The 26,564-nt window shown below is 35.2% G+C and overlaps 2 protein-coding genes across 4 annotated transcripts in view; both read left to right on the top strand.

The window, feature by feature from the left end:
- The window catches only part of LOC124365045 (zinc finger protein chinmo-like), a 34,246-nt gene extending 18,398 nt beyond the window's left edge, over positions 1 to 15,848 (top strand). For all 3 annotated transcript variants that reach the window (XM_046820947.1, XM_046820945.1, XM_046820946.1), the window contains 2 exons: positions 4,322 to 4,519; positions 15,496 to 15,848. In XM_046820947.1, the coding sequence (XP_046676903.1) occupies positions 4,322 to 4,519; positions 15,496 to 15,638 (341 nt within the window). In that variant the 3' untranslated portion in view covers positions 15,639 to 15,848. The remainder of the gene's footprint in view (positions 1 to 4,321; positions 4,520 to 15,495) is intronic.
- Positions 15,849 to 17,068: 1,220 nt separating this feature from the next.
- LOC124365610 (phosphatidylcholine-sterol acyltransferase-like) lies at positions 17,069 to 23,196 on the top strand. The gene is given in 5 exon segments (XM_046821601.1): positions 17,069 to 17,116; positions 17,220 to 17,318; positions 17,321 to 17,406; positions 19,491 to 19,613; positions 19,707 to 23,196. Coding segments are annotated over 5 exon segments (582 nt in total). The 3' UTR covers positions 19,933 to 23,196.
- Positions 23,197 to 26,564: the final 3,368 nt, after the last annotated feature.

Raw genomic sequence — 26,564 nt, 5'->3', positions numbered from 1 at the left:
CTTGTATTCTGGGTGCAACTGTAGAAGGTACTATTCTGTACTGGTGTCTATGTACTTATTATATAGATAGCGAACTAACCGCACTTCGGTAACTTCCATATCGGACAACTTTCTGATATGTTCTTTATATATGGTCGTCAGTGGGATATATACGTGGATATGTGTGAATTTTTATAATGCCCCTGGAATTTTTACCAGGGTTAGATTTCCGATATTTGATACCACGGCTCTTTTCACTTGATTCAGATACCAACAGAAGTGCTTAAATACACTTGAAAAATCATGATTTCAAAATGTTCTACTAATATGGTTGCTGAATCTTGAATCCAAAAATAATTACATTCGCAGACGACTACTGATTGGCAGTACACAAATTACCGATTGCTAAAACATTTTTGTACTTTCTGTTTGAAAAAATATAGATAGATAACCAAAGTAACAAACTGGTGTAGGTTAACAAGCTATCAGAAGTATGCAAATTACTGATTTGCTAAACAGTTTTTGAAGTCTGTGCATAAAATCTATTTTGAAACATATAGTAACAAAATACTGTGATTGATAAATAATATTTAAATTGATGTTCGTATTTCTATGTCTATATTTTTTAACACCGTCGTGTCTGGTGGTTCCATATGCGGTCATTAGCTGCTCATCGGAAGAAAGGTGATCGCTAATTTTTATATCTATTCACCGTACTTTGTGTTGAACATAAATAGATTCTCAATAAATGTAAATATATCCATACATTTTTACGTATGTCATATATTCTGGAAGTTCATTTTATAATCTACCGTTTCTATTATTTAAAGGAGGAGGTACAGGATATAACTTGTCATTTTAAATATATTCATTTCTCTGAATCTCTGCAAATTTCTTTGAAGTAGTGTGGTATTCTTAGGCTTGCTCCTCCCCCCTCCCACCAAGAATAAATAAATTAAATAGAGTTCAGATGTATTTTTCAAAAAGTTATTAGGTTTACTCGATGTTATGTCGACACATCAAAAGACACAGAGATAAAAACTAAGGAGGATAAAAAATAGCAATAAATCTCGCATATCGCCAGTGACGAAATTTTCTAGAGCACCGCAGCTTTGTGGCATTTCTTGTAATTACAGCTGGTGACGACTAACTGTCACAGTCGTACTCGGTGTAAGGGTTAAATACAGTATTAAAGTTGTTTATTTTGTTTGGAAATAGAGTATAGAGAATTGTAAATTTTCAACCGGGAATTTGAAAAGAGGCTTTGAGTGGCCACCCTGAAATATTGTGCTTGCAGTTCTGTATATATGACATGCATCGTCATGAGTGCTGTGTATATTTGCAGGTGGCAGCTGATCGGCAGTACGCAATGTACCAATCGCTAAAACCTGTAGTTTTTGTACTTTGTGTATGATAAAATGTGGGCAGAATATCAAATTAACAATTGTCTTGCTTTCTGTTCTTTATTTGTCTTGATTTTGATAGGGAAAATTGTCTTGATATTTTACAAGTATTGATATATATTGAAATACTTAGTAGTACACACACACACACACACACACACACACAGTAAGATAAGATTATTTTTTAACATTTTTTTGTTTATGTATGTATATATTTTCCAGTTAAATTAGCAAAATATGCCCCAAAATATTGCTTTGTAAATTTTGTTTTTTGTACACAACTTTTTTCATAACTGTCAAATAACTTCATTCATTCATTATACCTCAGTAGTAGACACCTTGCAATAATGTTATAATTTATGTCTACCTACATTTATTCCTTGGAAGTCCTTCGTGTTAATATTACCTTGTATCAGCAGAACGTTTGGTTATCAATGAGGTATTGGGCCCCTATTATTTCCTGTAATTGAGGTTTTACTGTATTTTAAAATAATAATACATAAATTAAAATATGTGTGTAGAAAACTTATCGAATGTTAACTGATAAGTAACTAGTTTGTGTAACCATTTAATATTTTAAACCCTTTTATGATCTAGCATATTTTTACAAATTTCAGGGTGATGATTTTGTCAGTGATAAGCAGGTTTGACATTGTGGAAAAGACCAGGCCTAAAATGCATATTTTGTAGCGTATATATTTAAACACAATTTCTTTATTCAGATATTTAAATAGTTTTTCAGCTTTTTGGTAACGATTAAATACTCTAACAGATATTTGACATAATGTGCTATTGAACTAAAAATATATAAAATAAATATATTTGTATTCTTATATACCATTTATATGTATGTACATTTTTAAAGAATTAATTTTTGTCACATTGTACTTGAAAAATAATTTATCTGGTTGAATCCTATTAATGCTATTTCAATATAATCTACATAAACAATTTTAAAATCACAAGATTCGGATGAACATCTATCAAAATACAGGGTGGAGCGCGGTAATTTGCTTTTTTGCACTGCAGACTGTTGCGGCACTGTTGGTCGAAGAGAGGGGAAAGTGGGCGTGGCTTATAGTGGCTGACGGGAGATTTGTATTCCTCCGCGTTCCATTTGCCATCATGCAGTGGACACGAGAGGAGAGGTCGTTTTATGTTAAAGCGTATTTTTCAAATGCCCACTCGATCATTGCAGTGCAGCGTGCTTTTCGTTTACGATTCGCTGTTCCCCCACGCGGACTTGTTCCTGGTCGGCAATCAATTGTAAATTGAGTAACTGCATTCAGAACAGCAGGGAACGTGTCATGTGTACGAAGGGGACCTCAGAGAAGGATTACAACGCCGGAAAACATCGATAGTGTTAGAGCAGCAGTACTGCAATCTCCAAAACGCTCTGCTCGGAAGCAATCACTTGCTCTTGGCATTTTAAGATGTTCTCTCCACCGGATTCTTCATGATGAACTGAGATTTCACCCATATAAAATGTGCGTGGTCCATAAATTGTCAGCACGGGACTATTTGACACGGCGTACTTCTTGTGAAGACATGCTTGCAACTATACCGCGTGACGCAATTGTATTCTTTTCTGATGAGGCACATTTTCACCTCAGTGGGTGTGTCAACAAGCAAAACATGCGCTACTGGAGTGAAACAAACCCCAGATAAGTCCACCAGAGACCTCTGCATTCGGACCGCGTCACTGTGTGGTGCGCCATATCACGAGTAGGCATTATTGGCCCTTACTTTTTTCAGGATAACCGTCGTGCCATAACTGTGAACTCCAAACGGTACTTGACTATGATACAGGATTTTTTTCAGCTGGCTCTTGAGCCAATGCAATTAGAGGATACATGATTCCAACAGGATGGTGCCACTGCACACACAGCGAGGGTTACCATGAATTGTTTGAGGCAAATGTTTCCTGGACGGCTTATCTCTTTGAGGGGTGATGTGAACTGGCCGGCACGCTCACCAGACTTAGCCCCATGCGATTTTTTCCTTTGGGGTTACCTGAAGTCGAAGGTGTATATCAACCGTCCCAACACCTTGGAAGACCTAAGGAACAATATTGGCTTAAATTGGCAGAATACCAGTCGAAATGCTTGTTAGAGTTAATGAAAACTTCAGAAAACTTATGCAGCAGTGTGTGGATGCCGAAGGTCGACATTTGCCAGATACATTATTTAAAACTATGTAATTTAAAAATTCCCTTACTGTTCAATATAATTAAAATAAAAAATAATTTTTTCTGAGGTTCATAATTTTTTTATTTCATTTCCAAATCAGCAAATTACCGCGCTCCACCACCATGTACAAAGAAACATGTAGAATAGGTCACAATCACTGCTGTAATCAGCATTGTTTTCCCTATTAACAATTATTACTTACATTACGAACACCATACGAAGTAATGTAACATTTTAAAACAAACTCGCAATAAAGTATAGAATTACAAATATCAATGTTTGTCAACAAGGAAAGGGGGCACACTGGATGTCTTAACAGTCAGTGAGACAAGTGAGCTAAAACAACAATAGAAGACAAATAGAATCCAATTGAAAACAATTGAATTGTGTTTACTGTTTCAATATCTTGGAATACAGTAAACGTAAGTTAAATTCTATGAGAAACGACTCCAAGGCAAGACATTTGACATATACATTCTAGAAACACTAGGTACAAAACATATATCGGTCAAATTATGGAAAAATACAGAATAGTTTAAAAGCAGGTGATAGATCATCACCCTATCAGTCTTTTGTGTAAGTTGCATGTTGGCGATAGATTACCCACTGATAAAAGGATTAAAATTAATATTTATTATTCATATGCAAAGAATCTATTGTAAGTGTGTACATAAGTGATACAAATTCATTATTTAAAAATATTTGGGTCAAAATGTTTTAAGTTATTATTAAAAAGTTATTTCCTTGCAGATTTACGGGTAAAACAAGAATCACCGGCAACTGAAGAGAGAAGGGTTAAGACAGAGTGGGGCGGTTATAGTAATGAGGGGAATGCCGAGCCACCCACCCCGGAGCGTTTACCGGCCAACATGTGGCCCATTAACTCAGGGACAAGTACAAAGATAGTACCCTCTCACAAGGGTTCCACTGCCACCACTACTCCAGATGGTAATATAGTCCTTAGTAGTGTATAATTCAAGATATAATTACGGAACCTTGTGTTTGTGTTGTTAACTGTTTAGCTTGGTTTGCTGTCTATTAATTTATACCAGATGCTTGCTTGCTAGTGAAAGATGATGCCTTCTAGAATTATTGAAAATGTTCTTGATCTGAAACTTTTCAGAGTACACATTTATTAAACCAGCAAGCCCATATTGTCAATCCATTCTATTTTCATAAAATTTTGCAATTATAAAAAAAATCTGAAACAAGTATGCGTTTTAAATTATTTGTTTCAGTGCTGTAGTGATTCATTCCATTTTGTGTGTGTTTGAATTGTTGAGATTATGTGCTTCTTCATTGGATATTTTAAACAGAGATTAGCTTGCATCATGAACATCATCATGATGTATTCTTTGTGGTGCATCACATACCACAGAGAGTAGCTGTGCCTTGCTTATGATAAACTAAATATTTCCAAAATTCATTTAACAAATGTGTTATAAACTAACTTATTTTCAAAAACATTTCAGAAGCTCCAGGTCTCTTCTTCCAGTTCACAAATAGAGCAGTGTAGTGTACTTAGTAGTCCAGTAAATATAATATGACAAACTTATCTAAATTATGTGTTATAAGAAGCATGTGCAATAAATATTTAGTTAAAATTTTTATTTTAGAACTAATCCTTTTAAATTCTTTTGATACATACTGGTGGATCACTAAATCTGCTTGGGGCAGTATTGCCCCTTACATCTCAACCCTAGTGCCCCTTACATCTCAGAATTAGTGTTCCTAGCCTTAGTGCTCCTTACATCTCAGCCTTAGTGCCCCTTACATCTCAGCCTTAGTGCCCCTTACATCTCAGCCTTAGTGTTCATTAGTTCCTAGTCTTAGTGCTCCTTAATCCTCAGCCTTAGTGCCCCTTATATCTCAGCCTTAGTGCCCCTTACATCTCAGCCTTAGTGTTCCTTAGTTCCTAGTCTTAGTGCTCCTTAATTCTCAGCCTGAGTGCCCCTTACATCTCAGCCTTAGTGTTCCTTAGTTCCTAGTCTTAGTGCTCCTTAATCTCAGCCTTAGTGCCCCTTACATCTCAGCCTTAGTGTTCCTTAGTTCCTAGTCTTAGTGCTCCTTAAATCTCAGCCTTAGTGCCCCTTACATCTCAGCCTTAGTGTTCCTTAGTTCCTAGTCTTAGTGCTCCTTAATCTCAGCCTGAGTGCCCCTTACATCTCAGCCTTAGTGTTCCTTAGTTCCTAGTCTTAGTGCTCCTTAATCTCAGCCTTAGTGCCCCTTACATCTCAGCCTTAGTGTTTCCTTAGTTCCTAGTCTTAGTGCTCCTTAATCTCAGCCTTAGTGCCCCTTACATCTCAGCCTTAGTGTTCCTTAGTTCCTAGTCTTAGTGCTCCTTAATCTCAGCCTTAGTGCCTCTTACATCTCAGCCTTAGTGTTCATTAGTTCCTAGTCTTAGTGCTCCTTAATCTCGCCCTTAGTGCCCCTTACATCTCAGCCTTAGTGTTCATTAGTTCCTAGTCTTAGTGCTCCTTAATCTCAGCATTAGTGCCCCTTACATCTCAGCCTTAGTGTTCATTAGTTCCTAGTCTTAGTGCTCCTTAATCTCAGCCTTAGTGCCCCTTACATCTCAGCCTTAGTGTTCATTAGTTCCTAGTCTTAGTGCTCCTTAATCTCAGCCTTAGTGCCTCTTACATCTAAGCCTTAGTGTTCATTAGTTCCTAGTCTTAGTGCTCCTTAATCTCAGCCTTAGTGCCCCTTACATCTCAGCCTTTAGTGTTCCTTAGTTTTCCTAGTCTTAGTGCTCCTTAATCTCAGCATTAGTGCCCCTTACATCTCAGCCTTAGTGTTCTTAGTTCCTAGTCTTAGTGCTCCTTAATCTCAGCCTTAGTGCCCCTTACATCTCAGCCTTAGTGTTCCTTAGTTCCTAGTCTTAGTGCTCCTTAATCTCAGCATTAGTGCCCCCTTACATCTCAGCCTTAGTGTTCCTTAGTTCCTAGTCTTAGTGCTCCTTAATCTCAGCCTTAGTGCCCCTTACATCTCAGCCTTAGTGTTCCTTAGTTCCTAGTCTTAGTGCTCCTTAATCTCAGCCTTAGTGCCCCTTACATCTCAGCCTTAGTGTTCATTAGTTCCTAGTCTTAGTGCTCCTTAATCTCAGCCTTAGTGCCCCTTATATCTCAGCCTTAGGTGCCCCTTACATCTCAGCCTTAGTGTTCCTTAGTTCCTAGTCTTAGTGCTCCTTAATCTCAGCCTGAGTGCCCCTTACATCTCAGCCTTAGTGTTCCTTAGTTCCTAGTCTTAGTGCTCCTTAATCTCAGCCTTAGTGCCCCTTACATCTCAGCCTTAGTGTTCCTTAGTTCCTAGTCTTATTGCTCCTTAATCTCAGCCTTAGTGCCCCTTACATCTCAGCCTTAGTGTTCCTTTAGTTCCTAGTCTTAGTGCTCCTTAATCTCAGCATTAGTGCCCCTTACATCTCAGCCTTAGTTTCATAGTTCCTAGTCTTTAGTGCTCCTTAATCTCAGCCTTAGTGCCCCTTACATCTCAGCCTTAGTGTTCATTAGTTCCTAGTCTTAGTGCTCCTTAATCTCAGCCTTAGTGCCTCTTACATCTAAGCCTTAGTGTTCATTAGTTCCTAGTCTTAGTGCTCCTTAATCTCAGCCTTAGTGCCCCTTACATCTCAGCCTTAGTGTTCCTTAGTTCCTAGTCTTAGTGCTCCTTAATCTCAGCATTAGTGCCCCTTACATCTCAAGCCTTAGTGTTCCTTAGTTCCTAGTCTTAGTGCTCCTTAATCTCAGCCTTAGTGCCCCTTACATCTCAGCCTTAGTGTTCCTTAGTTCCTAGTCCTTAGTGCTCCTTAATCTCAGCCTTAGTGCCCCTTACATCTCAGCCTTAGTGTTCCTTAGTTCCTAGTCTTAGTGCTCCTTAATCTCAGCATTAGTGCCCCTTACATCTCAGCCTTAGTGTTCATTAGTTCCTAGTCTTAGTGCTCCTTAATCTCAGCCTTAGTGCCCCTTACATCTCAGCCTTAGTGTTCATTAGTTTCCTAGTCTTAGTGCTCCTTAATCTCAGCCTTAGTGCCTCTTACATCTAAGCCTTAGTGTTCATTAGTTCCTAGTCTTAGTGCTCCTTAATCTCAGCCTTAGTGCCCCTTACATCTCAGCCTTAGTGTTCCTTTAGTTCCTAGTCTTAGTGCTCCTTAATCTCAGCATTAGTGCCCCTTACATCTCAGCCTTAGTGTTCCTTAGTTCCTAGTCTTAGTGCTCCTTAATCTCAGCCTTAGTGCCCCTTACATCTCAGCCTTAGTGTTCCTTAGTTCCTAGTCTTAGTGCTCCTTAATCTCAGCATTAGTGCCCCTTACATCTCAGCCTTAGTGTTCCTTAGTTCCTAGTCTTAGTGCTCCTTAATCTCAGCCTTAGTGCCCCTTACATCTCAGCCTTAGTTGTTCCTTAGTTCCTAGTCCTTAGTGCTCCTTAATCTCAGCCTTAGTGCCCCTTACATCTCAGCCTTAGTGTTCATTAGTTCCTAGTCTTAGTGCTCCTTAATCTCAGCCTTAGTGCCCCTTATATCTCAGCCTTAGTGCCCCTTACAATCTCAGCCTTAGTGTTCCTTAGTTTCCTAGTCCTTAGTGCTCCTTAATCTCAGCCTGAGTGCCCCTTACATCTCAGCCTTAGTGTTCCTTAGTTTCCTAGTCTTAGTGCTCCTTAATCTCAGCCTTAGTGCCCCTTACATCTCAGCCTTAGTGTTCCTTAGTTCCTAGTCTTATTGCTCCTTAATCTCAGCCTTAGTGCCCCTTACATCTCAGCCTTAGTGTTCCTTAGTTTCCTAGTCTTAGTGCTCCTTAATCTCAGCCTTAGTGCCTCTTACATCTCAGCCTTAGTGTTCATTAGTTCCTAGTCTTAGTGCTCCCTTAATCTCAGCCTTAGTGCCCCTTACATCTCAGCCTTAGTGTTCCTTAGTTCCTAGTCTTAGTGCTCCTTAATCTCAGCATTAGTGCCCCTTACATCTCAGCCTTAGTGTTCATTAGTTCCTAGTCTTAGTGCTCCTTAATCTCAGCCTTAGTGCCCCTTACATCTCAGCCTTAGTGTTCATTAGTTCCTAGTCTTAGTGCTCCTTTAATCTCAGCCTTAGTGCCTCTTACATCTAAGCCTTAGTGTTCATTAGTTCCTAGTCTTAGTGCTCCTTAAATCTCAGCCTTAGTGCCCCTTACATCTCAGCCTTAGTGTTCCTTAGTTCCTAGTCTTAATGCTCCTTAATCTCAGCATTAGTGCCCCTTACATCTCAGCCTTAGTGTTCCTTAGTTCCTAGTCTTAGTGCTCCTTAATCTCAGCCTTAGTGCCCCTTACATCTCAGCCTTAGTGTTCCTTAGTTCCTAGTCTTAGTGCTCCTTAATCTCAGCCTTAGTGCCCCTTACATCTCAGCCTTAGTGTTCATTAGTTCCTAGTCTTAGTGCTCCTTAATCTCAGCCTTAGTGCACCTTACATCTCAGCCTTAGTGTTCCTTAGTTCCTAGTCTTAGTGCTCCTTAATCTCAGCCTTAGTGTTCGTTACATCTCAGAACTGTAAGGAACTAAGTTCATTGTTGGTGTTGTTGTACACTGAATTGAAAATTAAACAAGTTACCAAATAAACAACTGGTTACTAATTTTGACTAAATCTGTCACTGTCTTTGCTAAAGCTGGTGTTAATATTTACAATAGTTTTAAACTAAACTAAAAATGAAAGAATTAAAAAAATCCTAGTCATTTACTAACCAAAGTATATAAATTGCTCCACAAACCACAGAATGTCAATAAAACACAATGCTAGCCGCCTCTAAATAGGTAACAGGTTTCACACATATTGCTTATAAGATTTCATGATTGGATCATTTCATTAGGCCTACTAAGTGGTAGGCTTTAATGACGCTCAACCAAATTCCTTGATTGAACATGTACCGTCATAGAACTTATTCTTGTTTATGTAGAAATGAAGTTTAACCCATTGGCTACCAATGACGTATTTTGCCCTTCATCAGTTAGCATCGGCGTAATTACTGATGGGCACTGTGACACTGATCATAATTTTGAAGTTGAAAAATATTCCTGATAGTGGTTATTTTGGCATTTGTCTATACTATTGTATCGATGGCCTGTTAAAATATAACATTTTTTATTTTTAAGTCGGTCGACTCTTTTGAAATCAAATATTGTTTACTGTTTCAACTGTTGTTTGTTTTGATTAGTTGTCATCTGAAATGATGTCACGGTAAAATGACGTCATCTTTTCTGAGTTTTAGTGACTTTATGGAATATGTACTTAATGAAAGTAATAATGAAGTGAAAAATTGGAATTTGGATGATAAAATTTTGAGTGAAGAAATGAAAAAATAGCCTAACCTAACAGTGGGAGTAGCCAAGGCAACCACAGTTTATATTTAACCCTTAAAGCGCTAATCTAAATTACTGTCAAACGCTAAGACATAAAAAAAATATTTTTTTTAAATTTCCCAATGCTAATTTTTGTTTCATATACCTTGGTATTACCTTAATAAGAAAAAATAATAAACATGTAATATTACATATTTTTGAGAATTTTATACACACGAAAATATTTGAAATTTTGAATAAACTGCATTGCAGGATAATGGACATAGCAACACTATTTGACAGATTACATTACATTTATACAGGTTATTTATAATGAGTAAATTGTAAACTGAAGTTCCTGTATAATTAGTACATAAAATAAATAAGTTCAGTATAAGATTTTGAAATGTAATAATGTGAAATTCAACACAAACTTATTTATATGATAGCCTACAAGGGAAATGAAACAAATATTATACTTATAAACCTTATTTATTTAGAATAAATAAACTGGACTTGTATGGTGAAACTGGTATAAAATACAAAACAAATAATTGAAAAAAAATATTACACATCATATACCAAAAATGCGCTCATTTGTCAAAACTTGGATCATCTGGATTAGCCATTATAACAAAAAATTATACTAAATGTTAGTAAAAACAATTTTATAAGAATTGTATAAGATAATTGTATAAGAATTACAACGGAATGATTCAAAACACTTTGTTTAACAATATAACCAACATATGACCAACACACACGTAGTTAAACAGCTGAATGAAACGAACGCGTCTGTAGGCGTATGCCGCGTCACAGGCCATACAAAAAATGGCGGCGATTGCTTTCAACCCGAGTAGATACCGTTACAAAGTCCACCAACGGTGACAAAGCGTTTTGTCTAGTCCCGACAGTCGAAAGGAACATCGATCTGCTCTCTTACGGAAGTTCTAACAACTAATTCTTCGCCATTTCATAAGTAAAGCTTTTTGCGTTTGTAGACGTAATCCGCGTTTAAAGCATCGGCAGTTCTGCGTCTTTAGGCGTTAGCCGCGTTGGAAGGGTTAATGATAGATCTGGTATAAATCCAATTGTAGCTTGGCAACTAAATACTTAAAATATAAGATAGTAAAATGAAATGTTATATTATATGATAATTTAATATTTTTAATTGACCCACACTCACACAATGATTTCCATTGGAAAATGAAAAATTACTTTCTTACCTGAGGGTAAAAATATTTTAATTAGTAGTCAATGGGTTAATGCAAAATTTAAAATTTACAGATGATCTTTCTCGAGATATTTTACCACAGTATGCATTCATATTTTTATTCATTGATTTCATAGCAGTGTTTGACCCTTTGAGTGCTGCAGCGTCGCTAATTTTGATGGTACGAAAAGTGCATAAAGTACCGGCATCATTAATTTTGACGTTCCGTATTTTGATAAAATTGTATACAGTACAAGGTTATTTTGGCCAAATAACCAGTTAGCTGTATTCAATAGGTTTCAAACTATCGATAAATACGAGTTTTATGTTGTTTCCCTATTCTTTGACCTGTTAAACATGTGTTATTTGTTAATATAATGGGTTATTTGTAGTTACTGACAGCCATACAAAAGAAATGTAAGTATTTGTCTTTATATTTACAAATCATATTTATTTGTATTATCTTGATGTTTTATTTGATGTATTGTGAAAACTATACACTATTACTATGTAATTTATAAACTCTGACAAATAAAGTACAATTTATAAAAGGTCGATCGATGCAGGGCAGCATTTTGTTTGTACATATAATGCCATGTTTGTCTTTATTGTAGAATCATATATTATACATGGATTTTATTTAGAACTTTATGGCCTTTATCATGGTATAAAGAAAAAATCTTTAAACATACCATATACACTCAAATGAGGTTCAGATTCAACTTTTTATAAAAAAAGTAAAACATTTTTTTTGTAAAAACTAAAACTTTTATAATTTAATGAAGCAAATTTTGCCCAAAATTTTAGCAACAGGAAAAAAAAAACAATAACAGAATTATGAAAATCTGTTGGTTAGTTATTTTACATCACTTTTTTTCCAAAAGCTTACAAAAGTTGCAAAAAACAGCTTGGCACTTTATGCATATGACTTGGGAAAATGCCAGTGGCACCCAAAGGGTTGAATAATAAAAATTCGGGTGAGATAGAGTACATTGAAGAGTAGGAGCCCTACTCACAACAGGGCATTGAAATAAAATCTTGCTACTGAATTTTAACTGACTTTCCACTCATCTTATAAAAAAGCTATATGTGCCACCTGTTAAAATCTCATACAAATGTACTCAGCTTGTTTACAAATGTATGTATTCTGCTATTTTATTGTTACCATCATACACCATTATGGTTTCCCATAAGACCAATGTAAAAATATTTGCTGATGCTCAGTGAAATCCCATGGGATGACATGCACCATCATTGGACTCAGTGTTGCCTATAGATGTTGTGGTCATGTTTCGAGATATCATATGGACAGTCAGATGTAGACAAATTTTTTTCAGCTCCACAAGTGATAGGCTTCGCTGACGCTCATCCAATAATTCTGACATTACTGTTTGTAAATACTGTGCTTTAGCGTGAGTGATTAAACATGTATGATTTTAGAACAGCTTATATAATTCAGACGATGTTATTGCCTCAGACGTAAAAGCATTTACATATGTAATATTAATCACTTCTCTTCTTTAGTTGTTTTTTTAAATTTATGATGTCTTAATAATAGTAAAATGATGTCAGCGTTAGTATTTAGCACAATATCCAAATTTATATCTTGCTGTATTGACTGTTTACACAACAGCGATGGATAAATAAATGCCTGTTTGATTTTGTAACATCAGAGATATTAACTACTGCTACAAGTAGATATTTCCACGACTGTTCTTTTAATTGATAATGGATTGTAACTAATGCTGTGTGTTTATTTATATATATAAAAAAATATATATACATACATACATACTTAATTTTTTGGACCTCAAAAACTGAGGCTTTTACAAAAACCTGAGTTTTGAGGGCTCCTGTTCAGGAGATAAGCTTTTGTGAATTCTTTTCTTGGTTTTGCAAATAGGACAGCTTAGCCATATGTGTACCAATAATCTTCTGCCTCTCCGCAGAGTCAGCAATCATCAGTCTGGCTTAGACCGTCCCACCTTCATCGGATGTTTCCTAGGAGGGCTATGTCTTATTAGCATCCCAAATACAAGTTGAATATCCTCCTTGCTTAGATCTAGGAGTCTTAACCATCTTATGCATAGGGAGAGGTTTTTTTTATTGCCCAAGTCCGGAGATTTCCTCCAAGTGGGATCTAATCCTCTTTTCCTAACCATTTACTGCAGCTTTACTGTAGGAGAAGGCTACCCCACAGTCCGGGTCTGACCCTACTATCTTGGCAAGAGCGTCAGCTGTTTCATTCCCAGGAATGCCTTTATGGCCCTCGCACCCAGCGGGGCAACTTTGTTTCTTTTTGCTAGTTCTATTAGTGCATTCTCACATTCAAATACTGCCTTTAAGTCAAAGAAGCAGGTGTCGAGTGCCTTTAATGTTGCCTGACTGTCTGAAAGTATTTAATATTAATATTAGGCCTCCTTTGTTTTGCCTGTAAAACGAATCCCAAGTTGTGACTCCACTGGAAATGTAGAAAAACTGCCAGCAAGTAGCTAAGAAGTTGATGCAACTGGAAGATCTCCTTTAAATGAAAATGGAATGAGATGGGGAGCAAGATCTTATCAAATTCTCTCATTAACCCTTAGGCTTCGGCAGATCACTAAGTGTGGCCCCAACTGAACTCAGGTGAAATAACAGGTAGTTGTTCTCTCAACTCTCCTGGTCTCCTCTCATGTAGTGGGTGGCTGTGTTAAAAGTCTCCATTTGATGATTGCACAATCAGAATTAGTTAAAATATTGATGCTTTACTTATAAATCTTTGTGTATTTATTTAAGCATTTTTCGAGAAATTTCCACATTGCTGTTCGCCAGGCAACCTAAAAAACCATGTCAATGAGTTATATGCTAGACATCACAGCAAATTAACAATAAAATTTTTTTGCTCTTATGTATATTGAAATACTTGCTTCAGAATGTGTGGCTAAAAAATGATCAAACTGTTATATGGATCAGTAATTAGGTAGTGTTGAATGGATGTATACCTCTAGGTCCACGTTGGTTGCGGTATATGTTGTAGTTCTGTTTTTATTGTGTTGTTAATTCCCCACATTGGTGGTCCCATATTCGGTTGATAAAAATTATTGTTGGTTCAAATTTACTGTAGGAAACTGCCACACTCATTGTGCACCATATGTAGAAGTTCGGACTGTGTAGTTTATTTAATTTCATTGATTGAATATTGAAATAAATGTACAATTCTGGTCAACATGAAAATATTGAACAACATTACATGTTGTCGTTCAATTCATAATGGCGTTAAGACAACCGGAACACATTGTCATTAAAATGTTCTTTTAAACCCAAGAAATTCAATAATTTCTCTCAATTCCAAATTATTGTCTGTATTTGTTTGTGTAATTTCTATTTTATATCAATTTGTAATATAATTGAACATAATTTCAATGTAGTCCTGTCTCTACAACACTGTACTGACCAATATTTCATGTTGAGGTTAAATAATTTACTCATTTCTCTTCAAGTTTCAGATTTGAATGTTACACATCACATTACTAACCAATTTCACTTGTTTTGATGTATAAAAAATGTATGGGAACATGTTCTTCTTCTACTAGCACATCACTCATATCCTTTTCTCTACTCTGCTTCGACCAGAAGAAAGAGAGAAGGCCGAGGTCTCCACAATTTCTATTGTTTTGAGCCGTTGGGGTTACAAAATGGGGCTCACATATCGGAAATCAACGGAAGTCGTTTGCCCGACAGCCTCCAACCCAGACCAATATGTTTAAATGGGATGAAAACATTAAACATTTTTTGCTTTATCAGCTGTTTGTGGTTCTCGTCTATTTTCGCCTACCGATCCTGGCACGAACAATTTGAATTTGACCAATGTTGATCCCTTACAATTGAAAACAATCCCTCTTTCCTGCTTTACTTAAAAAGTAAAAAAAAAATGTCTTTGGATACATTGTTATTCAATTAACATAAAAGTTAGCTAAAATTAATACACAATTATACCTGACTCAACTTAATAAGTAATATATTTTTGATTATTTAGATCTTTGATAACAGAAAAAATGGAGGAAATATTAATTATCATTTAAATTTGTTTGAGCTTTACACTGTTAACCTGGTTCACATTATTATTTAAATTAACTAAGTTGTTTTTTTTTAATAATTTAATTAATGAAAATTTATTCTAAGTATCAAAAATACCAAAACACTGAAGTTAAAAAGGTAGTCATTCAAAAATACTTAGTAGGCTACTCAGGTTATATGTATTCACATTAAAGTATGTATTATCATCCATCATGTCATCTGTAATGGTCATTATTTAACATTTCCTACTGGCTGTGAACTGGGAAACTACAATATCACTACTATTACTTATTAGTGATTCATAAATAAAAAAATGTATTAAAATATGAAAAAAAAATGTTGGTTCACATAGTATCAATGTTTCAGGTAAGAAATTACAATGTCCATTTTGTGAGCGCTTATATGGATACGAGACGAATCTTCGAGCGCATATCAGACAACGTCATCAAGGGATACGAGTGCCGTGTCCGTTCTGTTCGCGCGCACGTTCACACGTAACAACACGGTGAGACGACACATTGCGCGCGAACACAAGACGGAGCTGAGTCCGTTCCAGCAGACGGATCTGACACCGTTCCCTCAGACGGACCTCACCCCGTTCCAGCAAGCAACTCAGGTCCAGAACCACAACCAGTAGCCACCCGACACAATATACCTCATTTGATCTTCTTTTTCTATTGCATATTTAAAATAGTTATATTATATATACAGATGCATTATACAAGTTATTATTACCGTTGTTGATAAATAATAGACGAAATATGATTTTTGGGGGGGGGTGGGGGGGGGGGGGGGTGGGGGGGGGGGGGGGTGGGGGGGGGGGGGGGTGGGGGGGGGGGGGGGTGGGGGGGGGGGGGGGTGGGGGGGGGAAAAAATTTTCAACAACTTCCAGCTCTTCTAACTCATTGTTGCTTTTCTATACAGTTCTGCAAGTTCACTATGAAAGAATACTTATAGGTCTGAATTTATCTTTTACATAAGAGATCTGAGAGTTGGTCCCTATTTTTGAGTTTGTGGTCCAGTAATTTTTGTGGTTTAGCAAACATGTAACAAATTTAAATTGTTTGGTTATAATTTTGTGGTAGTTTCATGAAATGTGTAAGTTTATGAGATATGACGTATTTTGCATGCTTGACTTGTTTTAATAAGGTTCAATGTCTCTCCAATGTTGCTTTTTTGAACCTCAGGATGTTTTGGACACTTTGTAGGATTATACTGATTGGATATCACTGGTTAGTTGGAAGATTTTATAGGTATAGGGATGAGTGGAACCCTCAAAAATGTTTATATTCCTTTACAAAGGCACTACAAGGAATGAGGGGGAATTACACTATGTTTGAATTCGATCTTGCCTATATTGAAATGTTCTGTGCAAAATTTCAAGTCCACAGCTCAATTTTGTACTTTAGATATCCTGTGGACAGAGATAGGCAGGCAGAAAAGAAATTTTGCCGTTCCCTCAGTGATATGCTACGCTAACATTCAGCCAGTAATATAAATTTTGTTTTTCTGAAAATCTTATAAGTATTTTTACACAAAATTGGAAGATGATAGCTCAATCTGTTTGAATGGTACTATATAGAAGCTGTAACACCGACTTTTCTAATCACACCATAAAAGAGCTTCATTTACTCTTATTTTAGTAATGTGCCTCTTCACTTAAGTAAAATGCCAATCTCTTTTGGTTACTATAGCTTTGAGGAAACCTTTTAAGGCAAATGTGTTTCTGTAAAGTCTAATAATATTTATTATAAGATTTTCGGAAAAACAAAATTTGCATTTTTGGCTGAATTTAAGCGAAGCCTATCATTCAAGGACTGGTGAAATTTATCTTCTGTCTGTTTGTCCACAGAGTATTTTGAGTACGAATTGAGCTATAGATGTAAGTTTTTATGAAACTTTATTACTAAATAGACAAGATCGAGTTCAATAATGGCGCATGTCCCCCTATGGGAAGTGCTACAAAATCAGCACCGAAATTCATAAAGTTTGTTGGAACGAACAGCAAACTAGTTTATTACTAAATTAGAAGCTCTTGATAAGTTAACAAGTAAAGTTAAATTATTGACAAAAATTTTATGTAAAATTAGTACTATTGTGCAGGAGATGATCTCGGAGTGTATGTGCTGCGAGAGAGTGTGCTACGAAACATGCAGATAACTGCACCGTCGCTTGCATGGCTCCTGCCGTCTCTAGTCTCTTCTGGAAACCAGACGAGGTCTTGGTCGAGACACACGAGAGAAACTACACTTGGAGCGATATGAAAGATTTTTTTAAGTACGTTTTTGGATTTGATAACAAAAATCGCATGATAGGATAATATAGATCTAATATACGAGGGCTGTTTTTTTTTTCAACTTCCGATGTGGTATAAAAATAAAACTAGGGAGAGTAATTAAATAAATTTATTATCAAAAGTTAGGTACATTATTAGTTACTTTTCAACATAATCGCTATTTAAATTGAGGCATTTTTCATACCTGGGTACAAGCTTCTTAATACCTTCTTCATAGAAATTTGCTGCCAGTGATTTGAGATGGGTTTTCACGGCGTCTCGCAGCGCGTCGTCTGTTCGGAAGCTCTGCCCTCCTAGCATCTTCTTCAGTTCCGGGAAAAGGTGATAGTCACTCTGCGCTAAGTCAGGACTATACGTCGGATGGTCAAAAACATCCCATTTAAAACCGTCAAGAAGACGCTTTGTCAAAGCAGCACTGTGAGGACGGGCGTTGTCATGAATGAGCACTACTCCCGATGTGAGCATTCCTCTCCTTTTGTTCTAGATAGCTCTCCGTAAACGTTGTAACGTACCGCAGTATCCTTCCGTATTGACTGTGGTACCTGGTTCTAAAAACTCAACAAGCAATACACCTTTTTGATCCCAAAACACGGTGGCCATAATCTTTTTGTTGTTAAAAGTTTTTATTGAATTTTTTGGGTTTGTTTAGAGAGTTTGAATGCATCCATTGTTGGGACTGCTGTTTCGTTTCTGGGGTGTCGTACAGAACCCATGTCTCATCTCCTGTCACGATTTTGATCAAAAAATCTTCGCCATCAGCTTCATAACGGTTCAGAAAAGACGTTGCTGACGCCATTCGCCGAGCTTTGTGGTCATCAGACAACATCTTCGGCACCCATCGCACACAAAGTTTTTTGTAGCCTAACTTGTCAGTTACGATAGAGTATCAAGGCTGACCTTGAAATCTCAGGAAACTGATTGGATAGCTCCGTAATCGTAAACCTTCGATTGCTTCTTACACTTTGGTCAACTCGATCAACGAGGTTTTCGTTTGTGACCGACTTTCGTCCTTGGCCCCCTTCATCACAAATGTCAACTCGTCCATCTTTAAATTTCCTACACCAATCACGCACTGCACTGTCACTCATAAAGCTTTCACCATATACTCGTTCCATTCTACGGTGAATTTCTGCTGCAGATAACCCTTCAGCTTGCAAGAAACGAATGACACTTCTCAACTCACACTTGGCGGGAGATTCTATCATGGTAGCCATGTTTATGTGTCGCTAGATAAATTGGAAATGGCGTCGACCGTCCGAAAATGAGCGTGGTTGTAGTGGGAGAGGTGCGCAGTCGACTGCCGCACATTGCTGGCCGATACCGCTCGCCCAGCCATCTAGCGGCACGATCGGAAGTTGAAAAAAAAAAAACAGCCCTCATATAATGGTTACAAGTTACAAATTCAGTTTCTTGATTAAGTTGGAGAATTATTGTTTTGAATTTCAATAAATAACCCTTCCTGACAATTCAAATTTAGATTTATTTATTTGTAAACAAAGAATATATGGTATATAAAAGCCACACAGTTCTTAATGTAATGACCAGAAAATTTAGACAAATTAGATACATTTATAGTTATATCCTATAATTTCTTATGATCTTATCTTATGAAACAATATATGAAATATTGTTAGTTTCACAGTTTATTGCTCATGTGCTTATTGGCACAAGAAACGCTCATGAGTAAATGTCAGGATTATTAGTAAAAGGGTTAATAAAACATGGAGAACTAAATGAGGTAGCATTCAAAACGAATATTAAATGTATACCTTAGAGCTAAACATATAAAACTTGACATTGATTTTGAAGTAAGAAGTTGGATTGTATAAATATTTTAATAAAAGGTTAATATATCACAGAAATAGGTTTAGCATTTTTCAGTAGTACCACGGGAAAAAATTTACAAAATTGTTTTAATTAAAATTATGTTTGTATTTTTGTATCATTAGTATTAAAATATTATTTTAGCACTGTTGCAAAAGATGTTGAATAAAGTCATTATCATTTAAACAATATTATAATTGCTTAATTATAAAATATTGATTAAACTGAGTTCTCTTTACAGCGATATAGACTACTCTGTGGCATGGGAGATGTGGAAGGATGTCTATAATTACACCTTAAACTTTGCACCTCCTGGAGTAGAAGTTCATTGTTTACACGGATACAATGTCAAAACTGTGGAAAGGTAAGATAAATGCTTTGCAAATATTGTTGTAGACCTTGTTGGACTTTGATTCAGCGTAACAATTTTCTGAGACTTCTCACATGTTGGTTGCAGATTACTATACAAGAAAGGTGCCTTCCCAGAGGGCTATCCCAGTTTCGTGATCGGTGACGGGGATGGGACAGTCAACAAGAGAAGTTTAGAAGGCTGTGTCCACTGGAAAGGGCAGCAGAAGCAAGGAGTGTACCACCAGACCTTTCCAGACATGGATCACATGGATGTCCTCAGGGACCCTCGGATCCTGCAGTACATAACGGAACTCTTCAAGTATAAACTATGATGGTTGACAACCGAGTAGGTCTCACCTTTAGAAGTCATAATGGGGTCTCAATTAGTAATAGAAAATTGTAGCATAAGTAAGTTTTCAAATGGTGTACTGATAGTTTTAAATGTAGTTTTCCTACAGATTAGGATGCCACAAAGATAACTGAAATATTCTATCTTACGTATCTGAAGAATTAAAAAAATTTAGCGTTAAAATGTAATCATATTATTTAATCAATTATTTTAACATATGATGCATGAATTTGATAAAATTTGATCAGTTTTTTTTTTACTTTACTTCTTTGCCAAAGATAGTCTTCTCTTCACACTATCTAATATATAGCATTGAAAAACATTCACTTACTGTATCGTCATTTGACTAAGTAACATCTGTTAACGGAAAAAACTTCTCTTCATTATCTTTGTGATTGTGTTTTTTTGCATGTTATTATATTTGTTAGTCTTAAGGTTTTGTTATAGTGTATAATGGTAATGTTATTATATAAAAATTGTAATTGTTGGATTCTAATAGATATTTATTTTTCTATCTAGTTTATAAATCATATTTTTAATTTTCATAATTATACAGTTTACACTTAGGTTTTTTACATAAATAATTTATGCTTTACATTCAAATCCACCATTTTTAATAACAAACAACCCTGGAGTTGGTAGTCGTTCAATTTTTTAATGACACGGACCTCCGCTGTGATGGCAGTCGTTCAAAATTGAACGTCATGACGTTGTCAAATGATTCATTTATCGTAACATTTAAAATCAAGTTTAGCGATGATATTTATGTACCATTGAAATGACGAAGAGTTGTTTTATCAACACAAAATATTTTTTACTCTTATTCTTCCTTCTAAACTGGTGATTCGTGATAGTTTATCATTATGTGTCAAGAGTTGCCATCCTTGTCTGCTAAGGCTACGCTTACTGTGTTTTTATTGTCGTTCTGTAAAAGATTTATGTCAGTGGTTGAATTTGATATATTTATCACCTGAAGAACTGTCCTAGTTCGTTGTTTGAGTGACAAAATAGGATGTAATTGTTTACTTTTGTTTCAACTTTCTGAAAGTTTTGGAGTTTTGCAGTTAAGAGAATCAAGGTCTATCTCACTAACCCTTGTTTTCAAATATCTTGATGTTTTGTCTTAATTGACAAAAGTCTATCTTGTCACTTTTTTATACTATATATTTACTGCATGTTGGAAATTTTTGAGACAGAAGTGTTAGTATTTTGCCAGTGAGTGTATCAATCACTTGTTTTGAACCTAATCATTAAATTTGAAAACAGGCCTAGGTTGGTGTAATAGCTTAACAAACAATTTTTTGTTGTAATAACCCCATACAACTATATATTTTTCTGAAACTAGGCAGTTTTTTTTTTTAATCTTTTAGCTATTTTGGAATTATTTATTTCCAACTTTATATTAATTTGCTATACATGGTCTACCCCAAAATAACGTACATTTTTGTTTTTATTTCAAGTTTCACCTAATCTAAAAAATATGTAAATTGATGAGTTTTATTTATTAGTGTGTTATATTATTCTACGAATATTACTGAATAAAACAACATATAACATCATTATAAAAACACAGCATTTGTAGTGTAGAGATAATTTAGAATAAGTGCTTGCAAATGAAGCACAAATAGCCTGCCACTACAGATTTTTAGCTGCCAGCTCCAGGGTTAAAACAGGGAGTTCATTAAATGTTGTGATAGCATACCTTAATAATTAGTGACCTTGAGCAATACATGGATCAAACAATATTAGTTTGATAAACTAGCAGAGTTTCACGATCCAATTCATTAAAGTATCGAACCTTGACCTTTACTACAGCAAGAGGCCATTGGACTATGACTGAATTGTACTTCCACAACTACATGTGTCTTTCATCATTCATAATGTTCAATAAATATAACACACAGCAGAATAGTGTATTTGTTTGGTTTACATTTACAATCATGTTATGTATTGTCAAAGATAAGTATTTTATTAAATAGATTGAATTTTGTTTGTATTATTTTCGTACAAGAACATTTGTTGAAACTCGCTATTTATATCATCTATTAATTTTATTTATATGAGCTGCAGCTAATACTTGATTTTTATGAATGTGCTTAACAGCAATACAGTAGGAATTTAGTTCAATTTTGATCCAGAAATAGTTGAAATTCAGGTGCTCTTCTGGTTGGAATTCTCAATAAACAAGCGTTGTATGTACTTCTTAGTTTATTATGCTCTGAGGAGATTTTGCCTAATTTTAATATTGTGTGTGTGTATGGTAGGTTTTATATGGGGGATAGAGAAAGCATAGAGCCAGTTAGCATTTCCAATTTATATAATTTTTTTTTCTTGGGAAAGAAAAAAATCACTGTGGGTAACAAAACGAAATATTTTGTACTGACAGCACTTTACCAAGAATAGAAGATAAATGTATCTTTCTTCTTGGGCAAGAAATATTTCATTGATATTGTGTGTCTGCAGTGTGTTTCTCAAGGACTGTAGACCCACTTTTGAAATTGGAAAAGGTACAACACTCTTCTTGTACCACCCTTTTTAGGGTTTATAATTTTCTCTGTTAACTGCACACTCTCCAGTCGATTTCAATGACTGGGGAACACTGGAACTAACAGGATGTTTTTATGTATTTAAGTATCACTAGTCAAATAATTGTGGTTTATATGTTCTATGGTATTTTGTGCCAAAAGTTATTGTTTCCTATTTTTATTTTAACTGTATCTTCATAATCGTGTTTGTACACAGAATCGTTCTGTAGTTACATAAAAAATAATATTTTTGAATAATTTTCTTTTAGGTTTTTTATTGTTCAAGTTTAGTTTTAAAAGCTATAAAACACTTTAATAAGCAGAAAACTGGGTTTCTTGCGATTATTTATTATTATTTAGAGCATATTAAATTGAGAGATTTTAAGTGAATTGAACTCAAGTTTATATAAATACTAGCAAGTAGCATCTTTTTACAAATAACATTCATAATGATATTGTCAATGAAAAATGAATTATTTTCTTTAGTTTTATTGTGTTATTTTGTGGGAACAGGTTGTTTAATTGTTTTGTATTGTTTTATTTATTTTACTTATTCACAAGAGATTTTGAAGATTACTTTCATGGTAATTTTATAGTATGTTTGTAGTAAAATAATAATATGAATGATTTGAAGGTTGTGTCAAGCATGTTTTATTAGTTTTAATTCTTATAGTTTTATTTTTGTATTTTAAATTTTGTCAAATAAATTTGTGATTTATTTATATGTTGAGTTGTTTCTTGTTAGGATGTACTACCTACACCGGGTTATTGCATATCGTAATAATACACTCCTTAAATATTGTTATTATTTAGATTATAATTTCTTTTCGTATTACCTTTACACTTTTTTTAGATGGGTTGGAACCTTGCAAATTAATATCTCAGCTCCTGCTTACAAATTTAATAATCAATTATACAGGGTGAGTCTAAAAGGACATTACAACTTTGAAATTATATAGATATTTATTTACTTTACTTACAGACTTAACATTTGTGTCATTTTGTAGCAAATTACTTCTATTTTATTGTCACATTCTTATTTCGGTTCGATGTGACTTCCATTAGTGATATGGCAAACATCCCACCGGTAATCAATTTCTCGCCACACCCGTTCTAGCAAATCTGGCGTAACTTCAGCAACCGCAGCTGTGATTTTTCTTCTTAGATCTGCAAGACTGGCTGGTAGAGGTGGAACATACACTTTATCTTTAATAAAAACCCCATAAAAAAAATCCATAGGAGTCAAATCGGGAACGAGGTGGCCATGCAATTCGTCCTGAACGCCCAATGCAGCGACCTGGAAAACGAACCCGTTTAGGAAATCCCTAACATCTGTTAGGTAGTGAGGTGGTGCTCCGTCTTGCTGGTAGTAGAAAGGAGCATCCTGTTGTTCATCTTCATCAATTTGAGGAATCAAAAACTTCTGCAACATATCAAGGTAAATGATACCAGTGACAGTTCTCTGCATGAAGAACAATGGCCCGTACACTTTAAATTTACTCATTGCACAAAACACATTCACTTTTGGACTGTCCCAAACTCGTTCAAGGGATTCTCTTGGGTTTTCGTTCCCCCAGATTCTGCAGTTATGGGTGTTCACTTTACCACTGATATGAAAGGTACTTTCATCACTGAAGATTATTAAGTTCAGGAATGTCTCATCTTCCCCAATTATATCCAACATTACAGCACAGAATCCTCCACGAGCAGCTTTATCTAAATCAGTGATATGTTGCACCATCGTAAGTCTGTATGGTTTTAAGTGCAAACGTCTCCGTAGCACTCGCCAAACTGTCTTTTGTGGAATTCCCGTCTCCACAGCTGTACGCCGCGTTGATTTTTTTAGGACTACGGGCTGTTCCACAGTAGCATCACTAACCTGTGGGCGACCTGGCGATTCCTATTGACAAACACAACAACCTGTCTCGACAAAATTCTTGTGCCAACTGTAAATAGAAGGCCTGCTTGGAGGGTCTCTTCCGTATTCTGTGCGAAATCTACGCTGAACACTTCTAGCAGAATTTGTTTCATAAAACAATAACACACAGCGTGCACGTTCCGCACCAGTGAAAGTAGCCATTTTAGTACAGACAAAGCTGGCGCTCGCAGTGGCGGAACTTGGTATTACAGCACTACGGGAGTCAAACTTGAAGTAATTTGCTACAAAATGACACATATATCAAGTCTGTAAGTAAAGTCATTAAATATCTATTTAATTTCAAAGTTGTAAAGTCCTTTTAGACTCACCCTATATTATGTAAAGGAGATTACACTAAGGAAGACATGTCACAAAATAAAGTAGCGACGTTAAGAGATATCAGAGTAATAGAATAGTTTTTTTATCAGACTTAGCAATTAAGGAAGTAAAACACTGAAAAATATGTTTTCAGAGAAAGAAGGTATTGAATAGAAAAATTAACATAACTACAATCTTCCTAGTTGACCATTAACATGGACGAGTCTCTACTTAGTCAAACATTGTTGTGTCTAGAGAGCAGCTGTAGAGAAGCTACAATAATTCCAAATTTGAAATGTTTTATTTCACTAAACATTAGATATAAAACTGTTCACATTCATAGATTAGTATTGGTTTTATAACGAAAATACAATTTTTATGACAGAAAAAAATGATAACTTTGATATAACACTATAATATAACACTTGATATGAAACTTTGCTTTTTTTACACAGTTTTAAGTTGATAATTTGTAGCATATTTACAATCACAAATTGTCAGTGGAAACTCATATTTTATAATTATAGTATATATTTATAGTAGATATATAGTAAATACAATTAATTTAATTGAAAATTAAAAAATAAAATTTGGAATGTCCTTATATTCGGACACCTGTATTTTTTCAACAGTTACAGGCCACGTCTGTATAACAGTATGTTAGTATTTCCCTGTATTTTCCTTATTTTAAAGTTTGTTATTGACGATGGAAGTTTAATAGGATTTCAGACATTTGCCATCATCATATGTTAAAAAACGTTTAACACGTTTCGAGGATAGGAATCTATCTTCTTCGTCGGTATCCCACTTTCATCCTTGTTGGTGTGATGTGTGATTGTTTTTCTCATACTCTTGACTTGTGCTCAGGACTTGCATTCTCTGCAGTGACAACGCCTGGACTAGACTCTAAGCAGCTTTTATGTATGTACTAATACCTCCCCCACCTGATGAAGAGGATACATTCCAATTCTCGAAACGTTGTGTTATACCTTTTGTAACATATAACGATGGCAAATCCATGCATTTCTTCAAACGGCAGAATATCTGGACATTAGTACCCAAAAGGTATTATAAATAATGTGAGGTTTGATACAAAAATATTTTATATACTGCTAAATAAGATGTTATTTCTAAATTTTCATTTAAAGTAATACTATTTCAAACATTCCAATATAACATGTTAAAAGAATAATGCCAATTTTCAGGAAAGTGCTGCATTCCAAATTTTTTTCAATTAAAAAATGATATATATATATATAAATTGCATCAACTTCATCACACTCTCCATCAAATTACATTTTCTGAAACTAGATAAAATTAAAAAATATATTTTGTTGGAACTTGAAACATATACTAATTCCGTAGGCTTGGTCTTATTTCATACAAAAATAAAAAAGTACCAAATCATTTTCCAAAATAAAATTTGATTGTTACTTTTAAAAATAAATTTTAATGAACAAATTATGACAGTGCATAATAAAGTAACCTTTTTCCTTCAAACAGAATGTCTTTGTGGTTGAAAATGCGGACATAAGATATCCCAATGTTCTATGTTATTCTTTTTTTTTAATGAAGAAGATTATCCTTTCAGTCTGGTAAAGGCAAGCCTGATCTTCCTATTCTATTAAAACTTTCAAACAACTTTTTTATGAATTTTGTATAATTTTTATAAAATACATCTGCACAACCTAAATAAGTGATTTGCTAATAAAAGAGGTGAATCTCATTACCAGTTCTTGGTTAGTGTTTTGTAAATTCACAACTATAATTTTCGTATGAGTTTGGTTTGTTGTATTTTTTAGTAGGTTTCTAACGTGAAATAAGAGGTGAACATTCAATCAATTTTTAAAAAGC

The sequence above is a fragment of the Homalodisca vitripennis genome, chromosome 6 (assembly GCF_021130785.1).
Source record: "Homalodisca vitripennis isolate AUS2020 chromosome 6, UT_GWSS_2.1, whole genome shotgun sequence".
In the NCBI taxonomy this organism is placed as follows: domain Eukaryota; kingdom Metazoa; phylum Arthropoda; class Insecta; order Hemiptera; family Cicadellidae; genus Homalodisca; species Homalodisca vitripennis.
Note: the sequence above shows the minus strand (reverse complement) of the source record. Positions and strands in the feature narration are given on the sequence as shown.